The sequence below is a fragment of the Perognathus longimembris genome, chromosome 12, assembly GCF_023159225.1.
Source record: "Perognathus longimembris pacificus isolate PPM17 chromosome 12, ASM2315922v1, whole genome shotgun sequence".
NCBI lineage: Eukaryota > Metazoa > Chordata > Mammalia > Rodentia > Heteromyidae > Perognathus > Perognathus longimembris.
In genome coordinates, this window is record NC_063172.1 from 65,703,387 (window position 1) to 65,727,711 (window position 24,325).

The window sequence follows — 24,325 nt, forward strand, 5'->3', positions numbered from 1 at the left end:
AAGCCCGCCAGGTCAGGACGCGCTTCCTCTGATGCACATTCTCTCCCGTTGCAGATCGGGTCTGAGGCTCCTCCCTCTCCCCAGGCCCGGGCTGCAGCCCCCGGGGGCGGGAGCGGACCCATCGCGGAGCCGGAGCGCCACGTCTTCTCCTTCTCCTGGCTGAACTCCCTGAGTGAATGAAGCCCATTCCAGCTGCCATGCCTCTGTCTACCTGGCTGAGATGCCCAAGGCTGGCCCAGGGGACATTCAGAAGGTGCAAATGACGAGGGGCACCTCTGGACGGGATTTCTGAAAGAAAAGAGAAAAGAAAGAAAGAAAGAAAGAAAGAAAGAAAGAAAGAAAGAAAGAAAGAAAGAAAGAAAGAAAGAAAGAAAGAAAGAAAGAAAGAAAGAAAGAAAGAAAGAAAGAAAGAAAGAGAGAGAAAGAGAGAAAGAAAGAAAGAGAGAAAGAAAGAAAGAAAGAAAGAAAGAAAGGAAAGAAAGAAAGAGAGGAAGAAAGGAAGGAAAGAAAGAAAGAAAAGAAAAGAAGAGAAAAAGAAGAGAGAGACCTTTAATTCCAGAGAACTTACCTAATGCGTGGAGGAAAAGAACTTTCAGAAAAATAGCTTCAGAAAGTACTGGGGGGGGGGGAAGAGAAACTTGATCTTAGGCGAAGCTTTTATCGTGTGGGAAACGTGAAGGGCATGTAGGTGTGTACTCGTGTGCGTGTCAGTTACATGTGGCAAGTGTTGAGAAAAGTGGGCATGGCACGCTTGCCCCCCCTAGGCGCCGGCTTCTCCTCAGGCGACAGCAGTTCCCACCCCGTCTCCTCCGCACCAGGCAGGTGGGCAGCGGAATCCAGTGTCCACAGAAGTGACTGGTTCATCAGTTCATGGACAAAAGATGAGTGGTTGGCCAAAGCCGTGAAAAGTTTTGCAGAGTTTTTCTCTTTTCCGTCATGGAGGTCACTCGGTGGAAATGTCCTCTGAATTTGGTGACACTTTCAAAGGCCTAGGACAGCTCTTGTGACATTTTTTTCTAACCTTAGTTTTAGATATTCTATAAACTATTTAATTGGGAAAGGTTTTCTAGCAGGAACTGCCTACTTTCTCCTGTATCCATTGAACTGTGTGGCTGAGCATATATATATATATATATATATATACATATATATATATATACATGCACACACACATACACTGGTTCCACTATGAGGCCTCCTTCAGAACCTAAGTGTAATTTTACTCTGTATGAACTCTTAAATAAATGCTGTTTTTAAAAAATTACAATTCACTCGGTGTTTCATATTAGATTATTACTGTATCAATCAAGGGTACTTCAAGAATCTCTAAGAAAGAAGTATCTTCATCTATATAAATTTTGAAGTAGAAACTGCTTAGTTAACTAAGTTTTTTAAAGCTATCACTAAATGACCAAAGACAAATGTGCCATAAAACTAATAAGATGCACTACTCAGTAAAGCTAGTTCATAGATTTGAGACTCAAATTAGTTCGGGTTGGCAAAGACATAAATCTGTATAGCTAGCAAAGTTAATATATTCTTTTTTTAAAAAAAAAAAGTTCCCTAAATGTTATATCTAGTTGATTTTAAGTAAGGAGGTCATCCATCATCTTTGAAAAATAGCTTAGAGAGCATATTGTGTAGTGCCGAAGCGAAGCCTGGGAGCAGGCCGCCCTGGGCCTGCAGTTTCCAGGGGCGCCTGCCAGGCTCCCCAATCGTCTGTCCACCTCCCCGGGTCTGCTTGGGGGGGGGGGGTCCCTCCCTCCCACGGCTGATGGGGTTGAGGTGTTGTTTCCCTGGGGGTTGTGCAGTTACCAAGTGACAAGGCTGGAGGAACCGTCCCCAAGGAGGGAACCCCACCTCAGGGGCTGGGGGTGGGGTGGGGGGAGGGGAGACCTGTGCGGGGGAGGGGGCGCGGGGGCCCCGGGCAAGTGCGGGGCGGGGGCCTCTGCCCGAGGCTGGCGGGAAGTGGGACGGGTTCTACCCCACCCCCCCACCCCACCCCCCGCCGGCGCCTCCGCAGGGGCTCGGCGCGCGCGCGCTGGAAAGGACCAACCACAGCTCAGCCCCCTCGGCAGCGTTTATTACAAATTCAACCCCGGCTTCCCGCGGCCGCGGACGGGGCGGGGGGCGATGCGTTCGCGGGCGAGGACGGTGGGGTGAAAGCGCGGGCCCGCCTGGTCCCAGACACCCGCCCGCCCGCTCGGGAGGCCGGGGCGCCCGGGGCGCGGGGCGCGGGGCGCGGGGGCGCGGGCTCCCGCGAGGGTCCCTGCGGCCGGCGGGGGGCCCGGGCTGCGGGGACGGCTCCCGGGGCTGCGGGCTGACCCCCCCCAGCCCCGCCTCCCCCGCGCGTGCCGGCCGGGAGCGGGCGGGAGCGGCGCGCGGGGCTCCGGGGCGGTCCGGGCGCGGGGCGGTCACTTGCCCGCCAGCTCCATCAGCCTGCGGTTGCTGTGCGCGCGCTGCGCCAGCTGCTCGGCGCGGGCCATCTCCAGGACCTGGCGCAGCAGGTGGAAGGTGAGGTCGAGCGAGATGGGCGGCTCCTCGGCGCGCCGCCGCCGCCCCGCGCCGCCCCGCGCCCGCCGCGCCCGCCGCCGCCCCGCGCCCTCCGCCCCGCCCGCCCCGCCCGCGCGGGCGGCCGCGTCCGGGGCGGCGGGGCGCGCGGAGCCCGCCAGGCGCAGCAGCAGCTCCTCGCCGGCGCGCAGCGGCGGCTGGGGCCCGGGGGCGCCGGGGGCGGCGGGCGCGGCGGGCGCGGCGGGCGCGGGGCGGCGGCGGAGCAGGGCCCCGCACGGCGGGCCGCGCAGCAGGGCGGCCAGCAGGACGCCCGCGGACAGCAGCAGGCGAAGCCGCATGGTGGGGCGCGGGCTGGGCGCGCGGCGAGGCCAGGCGAGGCGAGGCGAGGGGGAGACAGGAGAGAGAAAGGAAGCGGCGGTCAGAGCGGGGCCCGGGGCGCCCGGGGCCGGGGCGCTGTCCGCGGTGCTGAAGCTCCCCGGGCAGCGCACGCCGCGCGTCCCCAGCGCCCCGGCCCCAACCCGGTCTCCACCGCACTTCCCCGAGCCCGTCCCGTCCCCCTCGGAGCATTCCAGCCAGAATCCAGATGGAGAGCTCCTTCCCTCCTGCCCCCCTGGCCCCCTGCCCTCCTGCCCTCTGTCTGTCTGGATGCAGGGAGGGATGGGTGGGTGGATGGATGAATGAATGGATGGAGGGGCGGATGGATGGATGGAGGGATAGATGGATGGATGGATGCGTGGATAGATGGATGAATGAATGGATGGAGGGGTGGATGGATGATGGATGGAGGGGTGAATGGATGGATGGATGGAGGGGTGGATGGATGGATGGAGGGGTGGATGGAGGGATGGATGGAGGGTTGGATGGATGGATGGAGGGGTGGATGGAGGGATGGATGGATGAAGGGGTGGATGGATGGATGGAGGGGTGGGTGAATGGATAGATGGAGGGGTGGATGGAGGGATGGATGAAGGGGTGGATGGATGGATGGAGGGCGGGTGGATGGATGCGTGGATGGATGGATATGGGGTCAGGGGGTCCTTCATACGGACAGTGAATGGCAACTGGCAGTTCAGGTAAAGATGAGCAGCCGTCTAAAGTTTGATTTTGGCACATCCTAGTTGTGGTTGTAATTTTAAGGCACAGCCTCTCTCTCTCTCTCTCTCTCACACACACACACACACACACACGCACGCACACACACCAGGCTGCAGTAGAGTCGGTGGCGCCTTCTGCCTAGGTGGGCCCTTACCTTCCGGGGCGCAGCGCCTCTCTGCAGAGGGTGGGCTCCGAGGCTGGTTCTGAAGGTGTTCTTCCTCCTCTCGTCTCAGTTTCCCCTCGCCTTGTGACTGTCTGTCTCTTTCTCCTCACTCTTCCAACTGTCGGATCTTCTCCACACCAGAGCCTGGAGTGGGATTTTATAGTGTCGACCCTCTTCAGAAAGCACGCAGCGTTTGCCTAATAAGCTGACGCTCTCTTGACAGCTCGATTGCGTGCTGCCTTTGCTCCTGCATAAATCATAGGGCCTGCCGAGGAGCGAGGGACAGAGGTTTGCTATTTCAACACTGAATCTCACATCCAATTATATCAACAGATATTTATCGCCTCCTGGGTGACGTCAACGAGCCCTAAAATGGAAGGGCTTCTTATGACTTGTCCATTCACAAAAATTCTTGAATGAGATTTCCCAAGTGTGAACATGCTGACCCCTTACTACAGAAGGCCAGATGGAGGGTCAGGAAAGAGACAGAGGAGAGAGGAGGAGACCCGGGAGGCAAGGAGGTCTACCGAAGCAGTCCTGCTGGGCAAGTGGCCACCGGCTAAAGGGGGTGATGTGGACCCCCAGTCTTTTCTCCTCCTAACTTCTCTGGCCAATTATCTCAGGACCATCTCAGTATCTGAAATGACCTCTTTGCTGGGAAATAAAAACACTACTGCCGTCTTTCTGCCTGGAGAGACAAAAGAACCAGAAGATAGATGTGTGGGTCACTGGGTTTTACTTTCATCTCCTTTTCTTTTCCCCTCCCAAGAGCAGCTGAAAACAGCGTGAGCCTGCAGAGAGGAAACCAGCAAGTCTCTTGACATCTAGCTCCGGTCTTTTTTTAAATGCTGGGGTCTGCAAAGTCATGTTGCACGATGGGACAGACAGCTATACTTCTCCACTGCCCAGGCCCATCTGCCTGCACTGATCATTTTCTATGGCCCATGATGATGTCATAAATTTCCAAAGGACCTGTGGCAAAAACAAAAAAAAAAAGTTAAAAAAAAGATTCCCTATGTAAATCATGGCAATTTCTGCTCCAGTGAGGAAGAGCTTCAACCAGAATCCCATTGCTCCTGTTTCTCCTCCCAGCATCTAACAGTCACTGTGGACTTCTCTCTTCATAAATTAAAGGGAAAGAGGGCCGCTCAGAGGTGCGTGCGTTAAACAATCTTTCTTTGACGTTTCCTCAGTGCAAACCTAAGGAGAGAGATTGAACTCGTTAAATTCTAACTTCTTGTTCTGTGTGGGAGAAGGCTCACACTGCGTGATCACAGGAGCCCCAAACCCGCTGCATGTTTTCATTGGTAAATACTGAGCCTACAAAAAAAGTTATTCTACCTCCAAATGCTCAGAAGAGAAAGAGAGAGATTGTTCTCTATCCTTTCTGCTTCCAGATTTGAATGCATTACACATGAATATCATAAGTAAGTGCTCCCTGACAGCACTACAGAATGGAATGCTAAGCATATAAAACCACTCTCCGACTTGGGGTTGTCAGTCTCGTAGAAGTGGGAGGCAGTTACCTTTAATTCTGCAATTGAAGAGGCTGGTACAAACTCGGGTGTCTGTGACTCAATTCAGCTTTCACATAACCACCAGAATTGTTTATCTGAAATCTCCTGTTCTTTGTTTCTGGTTACCTCTGCTGCTACCTTTGTAGATAATGTGACAAATGATGTAACACATATTCCAACTCCTATTTTGAGTCTATACTAATCCACAACTGCTCTTAGAAACAAAAAACAAACAAACAAAAAAGGTAGGGAGAGAAATGCTGGCCGTTCCTGAGACGTTTCAGCTCATAGTAAGAGTGTTGCATTATAGAATGTGTGTGTGTTGTTATTGTTGTTTGCTTGTTTGTTTGTTATGGTCTTGCCAAGTGGCCCAGACTGGCCGCAAACTCGCCATCTTCCTGACTCAGCTTCCCAAATGCTGGAATTCCAGCCAGGGACCACCACACCCAGAATACAGAGAAAGCAAAGTGCGTTCCACGAAGATGTAAGCTGATAATAGACCATGATTAGGAAAACGGATACACCTCTGGAGGAAGCCTGCGATTTACATGGGTGGGCGTTGGGGAGAGGGCGGACAGAACCTTCGTTTCTGTTATTGTGAAGTTATTTTCTTAAATTGAAATGTATCTTAGTGTTTTTGCTTAGCTTCTTTCTTTCTTTCCTCTTTTATTCTTTCTTTCTATCCTGGTCCTGGGGCTTTAATTCTATGCCTGGGCACTGTCCCTGACCTTCCTTCCTTCCTTCCTTCCTTCCTTCCTTCCTTCCTTCCTTCCTTCCTTCCTTCCTTCCTTCCTTCCTCCCCCTCCTCCCCCTCCCCCCTCTCTTCTTTCTTTCTTTCCAGTCTTGAGGCTTGGACTCAGGGCCTGAGCACTGTCCCTGGCTTCCTTTTGCTCAAGGCTAGCACTCTACCACTTGAGCCACAGCACAAATTCTTGCCTTTACTGTGATTAATTGGAGGTAAGCCTGCCCTTGCCGGCTTTGCACTGAGATCCTCAGGTCTCAGCCTCCTTGAGTAGCTAGAATTACAGTCATGAGCCCCCGGCAACCTGGCTGCTTAGTTTCTTTGATGATTTCTTCTCTCTGTCCTTATCCACAGAGTTCAGGTCAAAACCAATCTGAAGACAAAAAATGTACTTGGAAGGCACAGTTGCAGGTAAATGGTTAAAAGAGGAACTAAGAAAGAGGTGGACAGGAGTTTATCAGGGAGGTCTAGAAACCCCCTGAGAAAACAAACAACAACTTGTGAGCTCTGACTAACCCTCGTCCTGCTTCCCGTCTTTCTCTGAGCTCTCTAGGAGATAGGATTTTAATATAGCTACCTCATCACTCTTGAATCCCTGCTGTGGGTTTTCCTGGAGGACAAATTATAGCGGTCCATAATTTTGACACATTAAATCAGCACTCAAATTAGATTGTTTGGTTTTAATGAGAAACAGAGAAGTTAAGTGACTTCCCTAAAACCTCTCAGTCAAAATACTGCCACAGAATTAGAACCCAGTTATTTCTATTACCAGCCTGTATTAGTTACACTATGTAAAAAACTATCTTTGGACTTCATTTTCTGGTAGAGGCACATGAGCAAGTTAAGAGAAGGATCTTAGGGGAATGTGGCCTAGTGGTAGAGTGCTTGCCTAGCATGCATGAAGCCCTGTCGATTCCTCAGCCCAAAGTGGCACTGTGACGCAAGAGGTAGAGTGCTAGCCTTGAGCAAAAAGAAGCCCCAGGGCTGGCGAAAAAGAAGAAGGAAGGGGGGGGGGAGGAGGAGGAGGAGAAGGAGGAGGAAGAGGAAAAGGATCTTAAATCAAGCAACATATTCACTCACCAATCCATGGGGTAGCTTTTCCTAGACTTTCCTTCTATTGGTAAATCTCCTAAGGCATAGGGATGTAGAAATTCTCTGTGTTGATGCCCCAGCACTAACTTTAATATCTTTGTGTGTACACACTGAAATTTACTTTCCAGTGGATCTTATGATATGAAGTTGTTAATTTCATTTCCAACTTACAAAACATTCTTTTGATTTTTTTCATCTCACGTGGCCCTCGCAAAAAATGTTTTTTAAAATGAAGTATAGAGGGGGAAAGAGGTTCTTGAACTTATTATGCACGTGCCGGAACCACACTACAGTGGTCTCCTAGATACACTAAACTAAATGTCTAAGCCCATTAAAAACCACCACTCACAGATGGAGAAATAACTCATGGAAGGGGTCATTGACCAATCAGTTTAAAGGCCTATAAAAGCTACCTAGTCCAAGAACATGAGCACAAAATAGTGATTATTTTCTGCATAAAATCATTTTTCAATAACAATGTAATATGGAAACAATATAGGGTATAGATGGAAATCAGCATGGAGGTTCTTTTTCAAAACTAAAGATAGAACTTTGATATGGTCCTGCTATGTTACTCTTGGGCATCTATCCAGAGGAATGATGAGTCCATAGTCAGTCAAGATCACCTGTATGCCCATGTTTCTAGAAGCATTATTCACAATAGCCAGAATACAGAATCAGCATAGATTCCCTCCAACCAATGAGTAGATAAAGATTTGTGGTATATATACACAATGGAATATAATTCAGCCATAAAGAGGAATAAAATGTTGCTTGCAGGAAAATGGATGGAGCTAGAGATCATAATGGTAAACAAAATAAACCAGGCTGAACAAGACACATAACACACATTATCTTTCCTATGCAGAATGTGGTTCCTAAAAATGATGGACAGGAATATAAAACAAGTTCTGCTTGGGGGTGGACACCAGAGGGACAGAGGGGTGTAGAGGGAAACGGGGATGAATATGGCTGAAGCACTTAATCCTCGTGTACCAGCACCGAGCGATGGAACCCACGGAATTGTTTTAAGAAGTGAGGAGAAGGAGGGGAAGAGACCGCAGAGGTGTATTTGATGAGGGCACGTTTTATACATACACGGAAATATCACAGTGAAATCTTGTTCTGCAATGTCTACTGATAAAATGTGGTAGGGGAATACAAAGTCCCTTAGGCTATCAGAATCTAAAGATAATTGTGTTTAATGTTTTCTTGTTTTCCCTAAATTCATAATGTGTTTTTAAAAATTGAGATAGCACTGTTAGTTATGAATCTCTGTTTTAAAACTTATTATAAAGCTTACATGTTAAAAAGAGAGTAGATTTTAAATGTTCTCACCACAGGAAAAAGTTGGGTGTGTGAGAGAGAAAGAATGTTAATTACCTTGCTTGAGCTATCTCACAATGCATCAAATATATCAAGACATGGTATCCTCTACAAATGTATACAATTTTTGCCCATTGGTACACTAATTATTTAAGTGAAAGCTTTAGGATCTGTGCTTTGTGTTTGTCTAAAATTCATGCATGTCTTCTATTATAAAGCTTGTATTCTGTTCTAGTTACTGGTACGCTGTGGAAATGGCATGGTAGGGTCTGGACTGTCTCTGAAGAGTCCTCAGATCCAGTTGTTTAGTTTCCACACAGTAGATATGCAAGCACCTCTTGGCCGAACCTTCCTTAAAACTCTGCAATCTCCTTTTGTCATTTAAAATTGTATTGTGAACATCCCCTTGTGTCTAAGTAACACTTCCCTCCCTCCCCCCACCCTCCCCTCTCCCTCCCCCCTTTCCTTCCTTCCTCTCTTTTTTCTTTCCTTCTGTCTTCTTGGCTCCATGATGACCCAAGGGAATGTGCCAAATTTCTGTTTACTTCTCACTCTTAATCACCATCTTAATAACCTGATTTTTATTCTTCTACATTTCACCCTGGCACCTTGAAGCTTTAAGTAATACACACAGAATAGTCTCACGATCTTTCAGATAGAAACATTATCCCTTCACTCACTTCCCAGACTATGCGATGAGAATACGCGTGTCCTGCCCGCCTTCCATCCACGCCCCTGCACCTTGAACTCCCTGTCCTTCTCCTCTCCTTGGGCTCGTAGCTTGTCTAGATATTAAGTCTTCCATGCTTTGACCACAGGTTGATTCAAAAAGTTGAGAAACAGTATCATTTTTAATTATTGACGGTATAAAACTTGTTTATTACAGGAAAGGCCCTGGATTCCGATTACGCTTCTTTTCTTGCTTTTGATTTTCTCCTACAGTTTTCAACAATCATTTTTATATCCCCACTTTGTGGTGTTTTTTTTTCTTCCAGAATTGTTATCTTTATTTTGTCTCCAAAATGGCTTTCGGATTTTCAATGATGTAATCTATTTAGAGCTTTCTTTTTTTTGAGACTTCTCCATGAGTACTCTAAGTTGTTGCTTTTAGACAAGTTGCTTTGTGTGTATGTGTGTTGGGGTGTCAGGGAGAGATGTTGGTTCTGGGGCTTGAACTCAGAGCCTGGTTGTTGTCCCTGACTTTTATGCTCAAGACTAACACTCTACCACAAGAGCCACAGTCCCACTTCCGGCTTTTTGATAGTTAATTGGAGAAAAAGGCTCATAGAGTTTCTGCCCAGGCTGGCTTTCAACTGTGGACCTCAGATCTCAGCCTCCTGAGTAGCTAGGAATGTGAATGTAATACCAGTGTAAGCTACCAGCCACTGGCACCCTGCCAAGACTAGTTATTTTTAAAATCTATTAAATCACGGATGTCTTGCTAGAACTTCTCTTTTCTGTTTTCCTGCATTAAATATCCACTCCCCCGAATCACATGATTTATTCTTTTTAAAAAAATAAGTCGGGCTGGGGATATAGCCTAGTGGCAAGAGTGCCTGCCTCGGATACACGAGGCCCTAGGTTCGATTCCCCAGCACCACATATACAGAAAACGGCCAGAAACGGCGCTGTGGCTCAAGTGGCAGAGTGCTAGCCTTGAGCGGGAAGAAGCCAGGGACATTGCTCAGACCCTGAGTCCAAGGCCCAGGACTGGCAAAAATAAATAAATAAATAAATAAAATAAGTCGTTTTACAAAAGCACTTACATTCCCATCAGGTGAGGACTACAATGCATCGTGACCATCTCCTCTCTTGCTTCGTTTCCCCTCTTTCCTCCTCTCCTCCCTACCCTCAAATTATGTAGCTCAATTCTCACATAATCTACCTCGGATATAATGACTGCGTTTGCTCTTTCTTGATTGCTGTTTTTATTTTGTTGGCGTGCATCTTCAGATAACTTTTTGAGAAAGACCGTGATTGATAGTTATATTTTCCAAATTCTTACATTTCTGGAAACAGTTTAAATAACAGAAGTAAGGTATACAATTTCATACTAATTATAATTTTCCTCCAGAACTTGAAGAATTATTCCATTGTGTTCTGCTGTCCAGTGCTGCTAAGAAATCCAATATCATCTTCTTTTTTGTATGCCCCAAATTTGTTCCTCTCTTTTTTTCCCCTCTCCTTTGAAGCTTTTAATCTCTTCTTAATGTTCACATTCTGAAGTTTTCCAACGAAGCTTGGGTCTTTCTTTTCATTATATTTTTATTATCTTCAAATAGTCATCGAGAGCTGTTACCATTCAGCATGTCAACTTGTAAGTACCATGCATCATGATAGGTTCAGCTATTCCGCCATCCTCCCTACCCCTCCCTTCAACTCCTCCCTTCCAGTCTTGTAGTTTCATAGATGATGGATTAAATATTAGGACTGCATTCTCTCCCTACCTCTTTCCTCTCTTCATTAAGTTGTAGCCCAGGCTGGTCTGGAACTTATGACTCTTCCTGCCTCATCCTCCTCATTGACTATTAGTATGTGCCACCACAACCAGCAGATTTATTTTTTAATTTATCAATGTTAATTTAAATAATGTTACTCTCCATTCTTTGGATTGTTTCTATGCTAATGTCCTCAGTTCTCTGTTTTCTTTCTTTCTGGGCTTCTACTATGAGATATATCTTCTCTACTGGCCATCTGTATTTATTTGTCTACTTCTGCTAGGACTCTGGGGTCCTACTGTCTGGGAGGATTTTCAAACATCTTTTTTTTCTTTTCTTTGGCTTGTTCTTCACTTTGCAGTCACTGAAATTTCCTAAGATCTAATGTTACTCCTTTACTCAAATCTTTAGTAACTTCATGTTACCAGGACATGCTTTAAAACTCTAGTCTAGCTGCCGTGGTCTCTCCAACCCTCATATATCTTTTATCCATAATTATAGAAAGTTAATTAATATTTCTTGAAAGCCTACACACCTTCTTACTTCCTTAAAATACATATAGTGATCTACTGTTCTTAGGGATTTCTTTGTACCGTTCTAAAGGATTTTTTTAGTCTTAATGTTCTACTTTTTCTTTTCTTTTTTTAATTAAATTTTATTGACAAGGTGATGTACAGAGAGGGTACAGTTACATAATAAGGTAGTGAGTACATTTCTTGTTTTATTTGTTACACCCTCCCTCATTTTTCTTTCCCTTCCCTAGTTCAGATAAGCATATATACAATATCCAGTGTACCAAAATCATCTACAGTGACCACAGGGGGTCAATTTCCCATCATCTAGTTCTGTATGCATGCTTTTCTCACAACTGCTATTAATTTTTGATGTAATATTCTCTCAAATTCTTTTAGACGATCAAGTAGGAAATTTCTAACTTTTCTTTCTTTTCCTGAACTGTCTGCTTTATTCATAGTCACTGTCAGGTTCTCATGTATCTTGAGTTCTCTTTTTTGCGTTGGAGATCTTCCTTGAATCTCTTGAGAGGATGCACTGTACGGCGTGGTTGCAGCCTTGTGTTTAAGGATCTGATTTTCGCAGGCTGTCTGGGAACTACACAGAGTGCTTGCTGCCCAGCGGCCTTCCTCTTAGGGTGAGCGGATGGGGACCCACGCCCCTGGGGATGGACATGAAGGCCAAAGTCGAGAGTCGTGATCAGGAGCTATGGTTTTGTTTCAGGAAAAAGAGGCGAGGCTGGGGTTGTGGCCTCATGGTAGAGTGTCTGCCTAGCAAGAAAGGAAAAAAAGGAAAGGAAAATAGGCGTCGGTGTGTTCCAGGGCTGCCATAATAAATGACTGAGTAGCTTACATAACTGAAGTTTATTTTCAGTCTTGGAGACTGGAAATCCAAGACTAAGGTGCTAGTTCGGTTGGTTTATCCTGAGGCCTTTTTTGTTTTTCTTTCTTTCTTGGTTTTTTTTTTTTTTCAACCAGTCCTGGTGCTTGAACTCAGGGTCTGGACACTGTTCTGAGCCTCTTTGTGCTCAAGGCCAGCACTCTACCACTTGAGCCACAGCGCCACTTCTGGCTTTTTCTGTTTGTGTGGTGCTGAGGACTCGAACCCAGAGCTTCATGCGTGCTAGGCAAGCACTCTACCACCAAGCCACATTCCCAGCCTGTGAGGCCTCTTTTCTTGGCTCGTCATGACTGTGCTGTTTCTCAGTCTTGGCATAGTCTTTCCACTGTCCATGCCAGCTTTCTTCTCTCACAAGGACACCAGTCATATTGGTGTCATATTATTCCGGCGACCTAATTTTACCTTAAGTACCCATTTAAGGCCCTGCCTGCAAATACAGTCCATTCTGAGATACTAAGGCTAAGCCTTCAACAGGTGAATTTAAGAACACCGTTCAACCCATACCATTTTGCAGATGTGTATTTATTTATTTATAGGTAAGCATTTGAATTCTACTCTAGGATGAGAAGCTCTGAAGCTTGTGCATAGACTTGCAGGGACTGCCCTATTTTTGCACCTTTGTCTCCACTCCAGCCCATGATAACACTTGGAGTTTCCGTGTCCTGAAGCCCTTCCTGGCTTCTGGATTGGCTCCTTCCCGAGCTTCTCCCATCTCGCGTGCCTTCTACAGCCTCTTCCTCTGGCTCTCCGAGGGCTCACTGGGCACCCCTCCCTCCTTCACCCTCTCCAAGGCATCCCCTGCCTTGCTTGGCCGCACTTGGCTGCTGTCCTCTGATCCCCTTGTGGTGGAAGTTTGCTTCCCCTGCTCTCTGTATCCCCTAGGATTGATACTGGATAGGCTGCCGAGGAGGAGGAGGAGGAGGAGGAGGAGGAGGAGGAGGAGGAGGAGGAGGAGGAGGAGGAGGAGGTAAATCCAAACGAATGTGGACAAGATGCCTCTGAGCACAGTGTAGAAAGCAAGTGGGAGTGAGTGAGGAAAATGAGTAGGAGTCTCCGGTTCTTACAATTCGACACCTACGGAATGAGCGTCACCCCAAAGCAGCCAAGGAGCCCAGGCCGCGGCCCGTGGGTGGCCCTGCGGCTGTCTGGGTTTGCGTGGGGCAGGGCTTTTCAGTGATCTTCTAGGCATGTAGAAGTCACGCCTTGACGCCTGAGCTCCTCTCCTCAGAAAGTGGCGAGGCCATTGTTGCCACCGCCCCTTTGTTTTTCCCTAAGTTAGGGAATAACAGACAGGGGGTGATGACTCAGAGCACAGGGAAGGGGCCACGTTTCTGCTTCTCTAACAAGCTCCCCGTCATGATAGACAAGACTGACCTTTCTATTTACATCATAATACATCGAATTTTCTGTTTTAGGCTCCAGATAATGGATGGAGGGCAGCAAAAGGATGTGTGTGAACTTTCTCTCAGGAAGGGCAATTTGCAAGAACTAATCATCTGACAATAGTTGGGCCTAAGAAAGAAATCCATCACACCAAGCATCCTGACTCCGTATTTATATTCATGACCATCACTGGACTCAGAAAAAAGATTTCCTGAAGAAAGCTCCGAGAAATGGTACTGATGTTACAAAGGAAAAAGAGAGCTAAAGAAAAGTCAAATACATTATTTTACTGCAGAATTGTTTCTTAGTCTGCACTGTCCTAAATCCCCAGGGTTTCAAAATTCCCACACTTGGGGCTGGGGATATGGCCTAGTGGCAAGAGTGTTTGCCTTGTATACATGAGGCCCTGGGTTCGATTCCTCAGCACCACATATATACAGAAAACAGCCAGAAGTGGTGCTGTGGCTCAAGTGGTAGAGTGCTAGCCTTGAGCAAAGAAGAAGCCAGGGACAGTGCTCAGGCCCTGAGTCCAAGCCCCAGGACTGGCCAAAAAAAAAATTAGTCAAAATTCCCACACTGTTTTGCCCACAGAACCCGTTTATTATGTGACTAATTGGGAAACAAGAAGAAGCATAAGCAGTCCAGAGGCATTTCATGAAGAATCCAGATGATTTTGTTCTTCACCATTTAACATTTAAGTCCATGGTTAGGGCTACTGGTAATTTTGTACTACTTCTAGGAGAAAACTAAAAATGGCTTATTTTGAAAAGAGTCTTAGAATATGGAGGTTCGTCTTTCCCAAGTCTTCTGGGGCCTGCGGCTCTGGGAAAGGTTTCCACACTGTACAGGAGCTCCTGAGCCCCCCCCCCCATCCCCTCCCCCACTGGCCACCCGGGAAAGGGTCGAGTCTGTCGGCTTCCTAAGCAGGGGAAAGGTATTGGTTTGTACAATAATTTAGCCCCGTGGAAATCTATGCACCTGCCTTGCAAAGGAGAATCAACTTAGGCAGAAGTGCTCTAGAAAATTCATTGCAATGGGTTGCCTTGGGCTTTTGGAAATTCAAAAAGGAAGTTGGATTATTCAAGAGGCAGTACGCAAAGAAGTCTGCAGAGGCGAACCGAGCCTGGGGGCAGCCAACGTGTGGAAGCTGAGGGACTCCAGACCGGCTGCTGGGCCTGGCCGCAGGCCTGCTGTGAAGATCTCTTCTTCTTCAAGGCTTCACAGCTCGCGTCTACCGTGAGCTGCAATTCCGCTCGTGCGAGGGTCACCTCCCACTTCTCTGTCATCTCGGTGATGTACGGTGTGTCCTGCTTGGGAGGAAGCTGAGCAGCTGGCCTTGTCATTAGGAGAGCCGAATGTGTGTCTGGAAAGGAAGGGCATTTCTTCGTCCTTCTCTTGGTGTAAATTGGAGAAGTGATCTGAGCAGCAGTGACATTTAGTTCTTATTCACATGAAGTTACAGTTGCCCCTCACTTTCCAACTTATTTCCTTTGCACTTTACTTCTAAGTAGCTGTAAAATCCTACCATCTGCTAATGTACTTTTATCCTCTCAGAAACAGTAATTGCAATAATGGGATTTTTTTTTATTTGAATGGAGAAATACAATTACTTAATCGGATAGATTTCTTCTGTAAAAAGTGTTATTCAGCTTTTAAAGAAGAACAGTCTATGTAATGAAAATGTGAATGCTCTCCCAGTTCCTGTGTTGAAGCCTAATCTTGGATGTGAGGAGATTTGGTGGGCCTTTGGAAGATAATTAGATGATGAAGGTAAAGATCCTCTTCAGTGGGATTAGTGTCCTCATAAAAATGTACATAATTGATGTCTTCTTCTCCCTCTCCCTCTCCCTCCTCCTCCTCCCCCTCCTCCTCCCCCTCCCTCTCCTCCTCCTCCCTCTCCTCCTCCTCTTCCTCCTCCTCCTCCTCCTCCTCCTCCTCCTCCTCATCCTCCTCCTCCCCCCTCTCTCTGTCCCTGTCTTTTTCTCACCCCCGCCCCCATCTTGGAATTTCTAGCCCTGTCCCGGAACTGTAAGAATTCAATGTTTATTGTTTAAGCTGGCCCAGCCTATGGTATTTTGTCATAGCAGCCTGAACTGACTAAAACAAAGAGTGCACAGAACTCCTGGTCATAACGGAATCTGTTCTGATAGTTTTACTTGAAGATTTTGTTTAAGAACAAAGCTCTTCGAGACAGCTTCGTCACTCCTTCCCAAGGGTAGGCCTCTGAGTGTGGCCTTGTGAAGTGTCACAATGCAATCTGCCTCCATTACATATTAATTGAATAAGAGTCTTAAACAAGTTATTTACATTTTCTAACTTTATTTTCTTATTTGTCAAACCAATATACAATGTAAATCTCTTTCCTGTTCCTCCTTAGGTCTCCGGGAGTGAATGAGATGGTGCGTTTGGGGTCCTAGGCTCTAACCAGCGCTCACCCAACACACTCATTTTGCTTGGCCATGGTGTGGGCATCGTTAGTGCCGAAGGTAGCCAACCTCATCTCAGTTCTTCAAGGAGCCCAACTCTGTGCTCAGGATTTACTGTGCTTAGTGAATTGTATGTGAAGGAAATAAAAAACCAACACTTTATTAGGCCTTCACCTTCCAACACCGCAAGCTTTTCAGTCATCCTGTTGATTTTAGAAACTTCCGTCTGTTGGCTGGTTTTTGGGCAGTACTAGGGATTGAACTCGGGGCTCACGAAGGCAAGGCGGGCACTCTGTCACGCGAACCATCCCTTCAGACCCTTTTTTGCCTTGATTGTTTTTGGGGGGTTAAGATCTCACGTGACCCAGAGGCGGGCCCTGGGGGCGATCCTCCTCCTCCAGTGCCTGCAGAGACCCGGCCTGCCTCCTTCCCGGGTCTCGTAGAGATGCCTGGCTCGCACCCCCTCTCCCAGCCAGCGGCCGAGACCGCGGCTCATCCGTGACAGCCACAGAGCAAGGACGAATGGAGTCTCTCAGACTGCATTGTGCCTAGGCGGCCTTTGAACGCCACTCCCTCCATCTCCCATTGTAAAGTAGCGAAGACCAGAGGCTTGAGCCAGTACACCCAACTTAAGGAACACTTTACAGTAATAAACTCTTCTTAATAATTGTTTTAGATTCATACAAAAATGGAGCGGAGGACCCAGCGTTCCCACCCACTCTTTCTTGCCTGCTCTCACCAGTTTTGCCTTGATAGTACCATCTTGAGTCTTCGTTTTGCCTTCACACTGCCATCTTGCCTTTCAGGTAGCTTATCTGTGGATGCACCATCATGAGCCGAAGTCCACCGTCTATACGGGGCTTCACGCTTGGAGGTGTACATTCTGTGAATTTTGACAAACGCACGCTATCCCATGTGCCGTGTGTCAGTGCTGTTCAGAACGGTGTCACGCTCCCAAAGCTTCCCTGGGCTCTTCCTATCCCCCGGCAGCTTCCAAGCCTTTTACTGGCTCTGTAGTTCTGCATTTTTTTCCGGAATGATACGTATGATGTGATAGGATACAAATCACATAGCGTGTATTCTCTACTGTTGGCTCCTTTCAGCTGCAAAATAACTCTTTCAGATTCTAGAATGTCTATTAAAATGAAGATATCTTTTTACTTAGGAATAGTGTCCTTTTGACTTGAGGATTATTCAATCAGTTAATTTCTCTACTTAGTAAATGCCTCCTTGCTTAAACTCTATTTCTGCATTCCATTCTATTCTCAGACTAATCATGTATTGATGTGACTGCACACCTGCACTCCAAGGGATCATTTGGCATCTGAAGGAGGGGTTAAAAACAGCTAGTCATCGCATGCTAATAGAAAAATAAAATGCAAGGGTCCGTGCCTATTCCTTTATTTATTGCACCATCAAGAAAGCTGCTCTTTCCTGCTAGGAGCGTCTGTTGTCCCACGAGTCGGCCACAGACAGGTCCGATTTCCATATTTGACCTGCGTGTCCACCGTGTCACTTAGCTGGGATCTCATTTGGGCTTCCTGCAGCTTCTAGACCGCCTTCCTATCCATCCATTCTTAGTCTCTGCTCTGTTCAAGGGAAAAACAAAAACAAAAACAAGGAATCCTTCAATTCTTCACGCATTTTTAAATTCCCCTTTTCCTCATCTTCTTTGTCTCCTTGGCTGGGTCCCCGGAGGCCTGTCCTCCCTCCAGATGGAGGAAGGTGGGGTGGGGGGGGGTGGGAGGAGAGGGGAGCACACCGCAGGCGGGCATGGAGGCCTTTGGGCTCCTCAGGAGACCAGACCAGGACCATCAGTCTTCTCCCGGGCTTAATTTCCTCTGTCATTTCACGTGCATCCTGTTGTACAGAATTCTTCGAGATACGGTTTCTTCCACGGCCCTTCAGCTTTCCCTTAGCTTCTTAAAGTGTACATCTTTCAAGTATGAATAAACACCCCACTGGTCTTACATAGAAAATATGCAAATGTATGTGTGTATATATATTCATTTGTTTTGGTGTCACTAGGGTTTATAATCAGGGCTTTGAGCTTGCTAAGCAAGTGCTCTACTATTTGAGCCACAACCCCAGCCATTTTCTTGGTTTTATTTTTCTAATAGGGTCTCAAGTTTTTGCCTAAGCCCTGCCTCAGACTGAGAGCCTGTTGTGTCTCCTGCATAGCTGGGATTATAGATGCTCACCGTCATGCCACGCTTGTTGGTTAAGATGAAGTCTCACTGACTTGTTTTCTGGACTGGCCTCAAAATGTGGTCCTCCCAGTCTTCACCTTCCAAGTTGCTGGGATTACAAGCTACAGCCACCATGTCCAGAACTATTTTCTCTCTCTCTCTGTGTGTGTGTGTGTGTGTGTGTGTGTGTGTGTGTGTGTGTGTGTATGTGTACAAGTCCTGGGGCTTGAACTCAGGACGTAGGTGCTGTCTTTGAGCTTTTATGCTCAAGGCTAGCACGCTACCACTTCAGCCACAGCTCTACTTCTGGCCTCTTTGGTGGTTTACTGGGGATAAGAGTCTCACAGGCTTTCCTGCCCTGGCTGGCTTTGAACCACTCAGTCCTCAGAGCTCAGCCTCCTGAGTAGCCAAGATTACAGGACTGCGTATTTTCTTAAAAGCCATCTTTCTGGGCCCTTGAACTCGTCATCGGGCATTCAGTGAGGAGCAGGAAGACAAGGCTCTTCACCCACCACGTGAGGCTGGGTGGTCTGGATTTCTCTAAAGGAGTCTCCTCGTTCCTCCATTTCCTGACCGTGTCCACAGTGGCGCTGGGACATCCACCACCCACCCCACGGAAGCTCTTCTCTGACACAGAGTGAGGTGGAGGAGGAATCAAGGTCGGAGGGGCAATAGAAGAATGGGATGGCTCAAGGTGGGGTGCTCACACGCACCCGAGCGTCAGATCACATTCCCGAGGGGCGTCAGAGAAGACGCCATACCGTTCCGCACCACCTTTGAGGAAAGGACAAAGAAGCAGGAACGAAACCAAGAGTAAACTGTGCTGTGGTTCAATTGGCCTTTGGGATTTTTGGTGACATATATTTTAAAATCCGCCATATTTGTATTGGCTGGTGTTTTATCAGAAGTCGACAGTGGAGAGCTAAAAGGGGAGGGGAAGTTTCTCAGAACCCAGATACTAAGACCTTTTTCTTTCTCTTGGAAATTTGGGACCCTGAGCTCCGTTTCTATTTGTCAAGCACCAGGACAGCTTCTTTCAGAAGCTTTACCTTCTTGTCTCTAGTCCCTGACCCTAGGTCCCTGCTGGAAGGTAGGAATTAGTATTCATGTTACACAGATGAAGATGCAGAAGCTCAGCACAGATGGGTGGGTGAGCTGGATGACATCTCCCAGCTGAGAAGCAGAGGGCATCTCTCTCTTGCTGTCCTCACTCAGGCCTCCCCTGAGCTCCAGGGTGGGGTGCAGGGGTCCCAAGGTTCTGAAGGAACACGCCCTGTACACTCGCCATGCTTCCCAGAGGGCTTTCTCTTCAGCAGCACCACCCATTGTGACCGTGGGGAACAGTGCCCTGCCCTCCGTGCTTTGCGTTCTACAAGACTCAAACAGCTGGAATTTGCAGCACCACACCTGGAAACTGACCCATGCCTGGCTGTTACCATTCTGCGGCTTGCTACTACATTTCCTCTTCGGTTTTAATCCTCACACCTCTTCTGTGTCAACCATACTGGGCGTCCTGGTCTGTCCATCCTTAGCAGCCCTTCCTGGGAGCTATGGGGAGAATCTGCTGTCCACAGTGCTCACGCTGAGCCGCAGAATGGATTCCAGCCTCCACATACCTCTGAGCCCTGGAAAGATTAGGGGTGCTAGGGACGGATGTATGCCTCACACCTGTTTCTAAATTATATTTACTGTATAGAGATGTGCTAATTGATGTGTACCTTTTTGCAAAAATTGCCAATTGGCTATTCGAAATAACAAGAAAGCAGCATGCAAATTCTGTGCATAGTGAGTGGGGAGCAAGTTCTCATCCTGAGAACAAAACAATTATACATCATTTGCATGATTCTTTTTTCTTACCACTGAGACAAGGCCTAGGGAACAGATTGGCATTCTGTCTTTGCTGTGAGAGTTCTTACTTCTCCAATATTTGGTAGGATCTTTAAAGCTGGGGCAGATCACAGTGTCTTGCCATGTTTTCTTATCGTAGGGAATTCCAGACGGTCCAGACTCGCCTGACAAATTCAACCCAAGGCTTTTGGTGACTTCTGTTTCTGTGACTGTCCCCAGGGCTGCTTCCCTGGATGAAGAAGTAAAGCTCCTTGCTGCCTTTGAAGTATTCGCTGCTCACGGAGGAAGGCATGCTAAAAGCCACGTTTGTGCTGAGCACTCTGCGTGGTCCAGAGCAGTCCTCCCCGGCGGAGGCGGGGCCGGGCCTAAGGGAAGGAAGAGCAGGAGGAGGTAAACAGCAGGGGGACAGAGAGCAACGCACAGGATGACACAGCTTTGAATAGAGAGATGTGGAGCTGTGAGCAAGGTCCTGGGATTCCAGGACGTGTCCATCCTGTCCTTCACGGATGGCTGTGCAAGAGAGGAATGCCCTTGCAGCTAAAGCTGGAGGGGCCAATGGGGGGTCAGTCCCGAAGGGCCCGGGACTGGAAATGTGCATCGGAGGGACAGTGAGGACTTTGAACAGGGAAGTGACACAGCAAGGTATGGATTTTAGAAAACACTTTCAAGCTAGTTGGGCAAGGCGGAATGGATAACATGTGAAAACATGATGATAGGAAACATGTTGGGTGTCTACTATGCCGAGCACAACACTGGAGATAAGAAGAATAGAGGCGTCCATAAAAAATTATGGGACCAATTCAGGAAAACTGAGAGCAGCCCAACACAGTAGAGAAACCATTAAGCAGAATGATTAGCAGCCTGCTTTGGGGGGTCCAAATGTCAGCTCTTTAAGTCTTTACACATGTGACGGGGCAAGCAATTGGACTGCCTTGCGCCTGTTTTTCACCTGTGAAGACAGAGTCCAGGCCTGCGGCTATTGTCATGAGAATTGAGTGAGTTGATGTATGTGCATTGTCTGGAACCCGGGTACGCACGTTAGCAGTGTTAGTGTTCCTCTGAAGTCCATTGCATAAGCTGGAGACAGAAGCCAGAGCCTGGAGAAATGGTTAAGAAGAAGGAGAGGCAGAAGGTAGGGCAGAGGCAGACATCACAATGAATCTTGTGGCTCTGACATGGGCAGCGAGACAGATGGTGAACACAGGAGGAGAGCGGTTGTGGATGGGAAGGTGATATTAGTTATCTGAGAAATAGTGGAAGCAGAGAGCTTCCAATCAGAACCTTCCGTGGCAGAAGTGTGCAACCAGTAGCTGTGTGTAGGACTGTGAGGCCGAGACAGCAGGAAAGGGGAAGGGTTGGAGAGCTGGAATTCCCAGCAAGCTGTTGAAGTTGTGGGTCTCAGTGACCCCCAGAGAATGGAGGAAGAAGAGACAAGCGCCAGAGAGAAGCCAGAGGACCACCTCGGTGTGAGGATCGCTGGTAGTCCTCACTGGAGACACCGAGCTGAGAAGCAAGATAAAAAACGAATAGTGTCATCGGCCAGGCACCAGTGGCCCACGCCTGTAATCCTAGCTATGCAGGAGGCTGAGATCTGAAGAGGATGGTTCAAAGCCAGCCTGGGGAGGAAAGTCTGTGAGACTTTTATCTCCAACAATCTACCAACAAGCTGGAAATGGGGCTGTGGCTCCAGTTGTAGGGTGCTAGCCTTGAGCAAAGGAGCTCCGAGATGATGCACAGCCCTGAGGCACACACACGTGCAAAGAACGGTGTCACAAGGCCAGAAGAATACTTTTTAGAAAGCAAAATTGCTCCACAGAAGCGATAGAGCATTTGGGAGATGGTAGCCACTGGTTTGGGGATTAAGGAAATTTTGATTAATGTATCCGTCGAGGTCCATCAAGAACAAGGACACTCTTTTTGCTTTGGGCTTTCTTTTTCTCCTAGAGGGAAAAAGGAGGGGTGCAGAAGGGGAGGAAAGGAGGGCGAGCAAATGTAATCACAGTATTCGGTATACGTATGTAAAAATGGATCCAGGGAACCTTTGGGCGGGGAGGAGAGGGGGAAATGGGGGGATGCGCACAGGAAGGCTGGGAGAAGGGAAGGAGCAAAGCGGGGCATTGAGAAAGCACCGGGGTTCTAATGTCAGGAGGAATGAGGGGGCCCCCCCCGGGAAGCACGTGAACCCCGAGCCGCCCCTAGCAGGGCTGCTGCCCCGGTGGCTCCGATTCCCCCGGGGCTGGACCCCACGCCCGAGACCCCTGGCCGGGGGGCTTGGCTGGAACCGGGCAGGGGACACGCCTGGACTCCCGCAGGTGCTAGCAGGACAGAGACCCAGCCCGCGTTACCGACTGGCAGCCATCCGAGCAATGGCCGGGGAAGGAGAGGTGGAGGGGGAGGACGGCGCCCGTGAATGCGCCTTCCTCCAAATCCGATGCGCCTGCCCAGCCCCGGCCTGCGGTGCATGCGTGCTCTGCAGCCCCCGAGGGCCGCGTGTGACCGGCAGGAGGAGGGGGTTCGGGGTCACAGCCCCACCGTCGGGTGTTAGCAGGGCCGCAGCGCGCGCTCGAAGCCGGCTGTAAAGACAAAAAGATGTGAGAAGATGAAAGGGAACAGATAGCTAGAGGGTCAAGCCAAGAAGCTTCATATCTGATCAAGCTGAAGTGACAAAAAAAAATCAAACATCAAAGAAAAATGACAAAGGGCCGGGGGCTGGGGTCTCACGCCTGCAATCCTAGCTACTCAGGAGGCTGAGGTCTGAGGATCAGGGTTCAAAGGCAACCAGGACAGCAAAGTCCGTGAAACTCTTATCTCCAATTAAGCACCAGAAAACTGGAAGAGGTGCTGTGGCTCAAAGCGGTGGAGCACTAGCCTTGAGCTAGGAACAGTGCCCAGGCCTTGAGTTCAAGCCCCACGACTCCCCAGAAAGAAGGAAAGAGAGGGAGAGAGGGAGAGAGGGAGAGAGGGAGAGAGGGAGAGGGAGAGAGGGAGAGAGGGAGAGAGGGGAGGGAAGGAGGGAGGGAGGGAGGGAGGGAGGAAGGGAGGAAGGAAGGAAGGAAGGAAGGAAGGAAGGAAGGAAGGAAGGAAGGAAGGAAGGAAGGAAGGAAGGAAGGCTGGCTCTGCATTGGCTTTGCATTACTATAACATTACCCAAGGTAGCTGGTTTATAAAGGGAAAGGCGAAAGGCTTAGACTTACCAAGGCTCAAAGCCCTAGGATGGGCAGGCCCTGTTGATTTGGCTCTTGTGAGGTCAGTAGATGGTGACAATCATGGTAGACGTACACAAAGAAGAGAGGCAGAGAACAGGCAGAGGCAGGCATGCTCCTTTCCTATCAACCCTCAGGAGCTCTACAAAGGGATCAGACAAGAAACACCGTGCACCTCTATTGGCCTAAGGAGCTGCCAGTGTGCCCACCTCTGAAAGCTTCTGCCTCTCCCCAGCAACGCCACCCTGTGTAACAAGGCTTACATCACAAATGGACCTTTGGGGACACTTAACCAATATCAAACATGACATGTTGAAACAAGCCATACACGGCAGAAGTGTCATACTCTGCATGGACAGTCCCCGCTGGCCCTCGGCTTGGGCGGTGCGGGTAGGCCTGTGAGGCAGTTAGCTCTCTCTTGGCTTCATCCAGCGGGACTACCACTCTGATTCCCAGCACCCAAAGGCAGCCTGAGTGGCACAGACATGCCGTATTCACGGTGACCCCACGGCTGACGGCTAAGGTAGTCACCTCCCTCTCACGTACAAGCAGTCTTCTGCAACCCCAAGACTCCACCCTCCACAGCTCCAATAGACTCTGCTGTGGCTGTCTCCCGTCTGCCTCCACCGACAGGATGCGTGCATTCCCATACCCACCTCAGCCTTCCCTGACTAGAAAACAGACGCCCCGGGCAGCGAGGCCCCTCTTCCGATTCCTTCAGCCATCTTCTCCACCGGTGGCATGGAGTGGCAGGCAGGAGTGCCGCGACATTAGAAGAATTACTCTCTAGCGCTGTAGCAATGACAGCATTAGGAGTTCAAGAGAACACACCGTTGGAAGAAAGCTTGCTCTGGGTGCAGGCTATACAATTCTGAGTGATAAGTTCAATATAACAAAAGAGTATTGCTTATATTTTTGAGTACACTCGGGATAAGATCTGCACTTTCGGTCATTATCAGTGAAGCACAGCAATATTTGA

At 48.5% G+C, this 24,325-nt stretch overlaps 2 protein-coding genes across 2 annotated transcripts in view; one reads left to right on the forward strand and one right to left on the reverse strand.

Moving 5' to 3' along the window:
• Positions 1-328, forward strand: part of Trim55 (tripartite motif containing 55) — a 32,206-nt gene extending 31,878 nt beyond the window's left edge. The window contains exon 10 of the mRNA XM_048358692.1: positions 55-328. Coding sequence (XP_048214649.1) covers positions 55-180 — 126 coding nt within the window. The 3' untranslated portion in view covers positions 181-328. The remainder of the gene's footprint in view (positions 1-54) is intronic.
• Positions 329-2,414: 2,086 nt separating this feature from the next.
• Positions 2,415-2,849, reverse strand: Crh (corticotropin releasing hormone). The gene is made up of 2 exons (XM_048358674.1): positions 2,760-2,849; positions 2,415-2,558 (listed from the first exon to the last, which is right to left on the reverse strand). Exons 1-2 carry the CDS (start codon positions 2,847-2,849, stop codon positions 2,415-2,417), a joined length of 234 nt encoding a protein of 77 aa, XP_048214631.1.
• Between the last annotated feature and the right edge of the window lie 21,476 nt (positions 2,850-24,325).

Excerpts from the sequence above, each read along its gene's own strand:
- Crh (XM_048358674.1), bottom strand. The coding sequence starts at position 2,849 with ATGCGGCTTCGCCTGCTGCTGTCCGCGGGCGTCCTGCTGGCCGCCCTG. Across the intron at positions 2,559-2,759 it reads CCCTGCTCCGCCGCCGCCCC|CGGCGGCGGCGCGCCGAGGA; the intron begins GCGCCCGCCGCG and ends GGCGGCGCGGGG.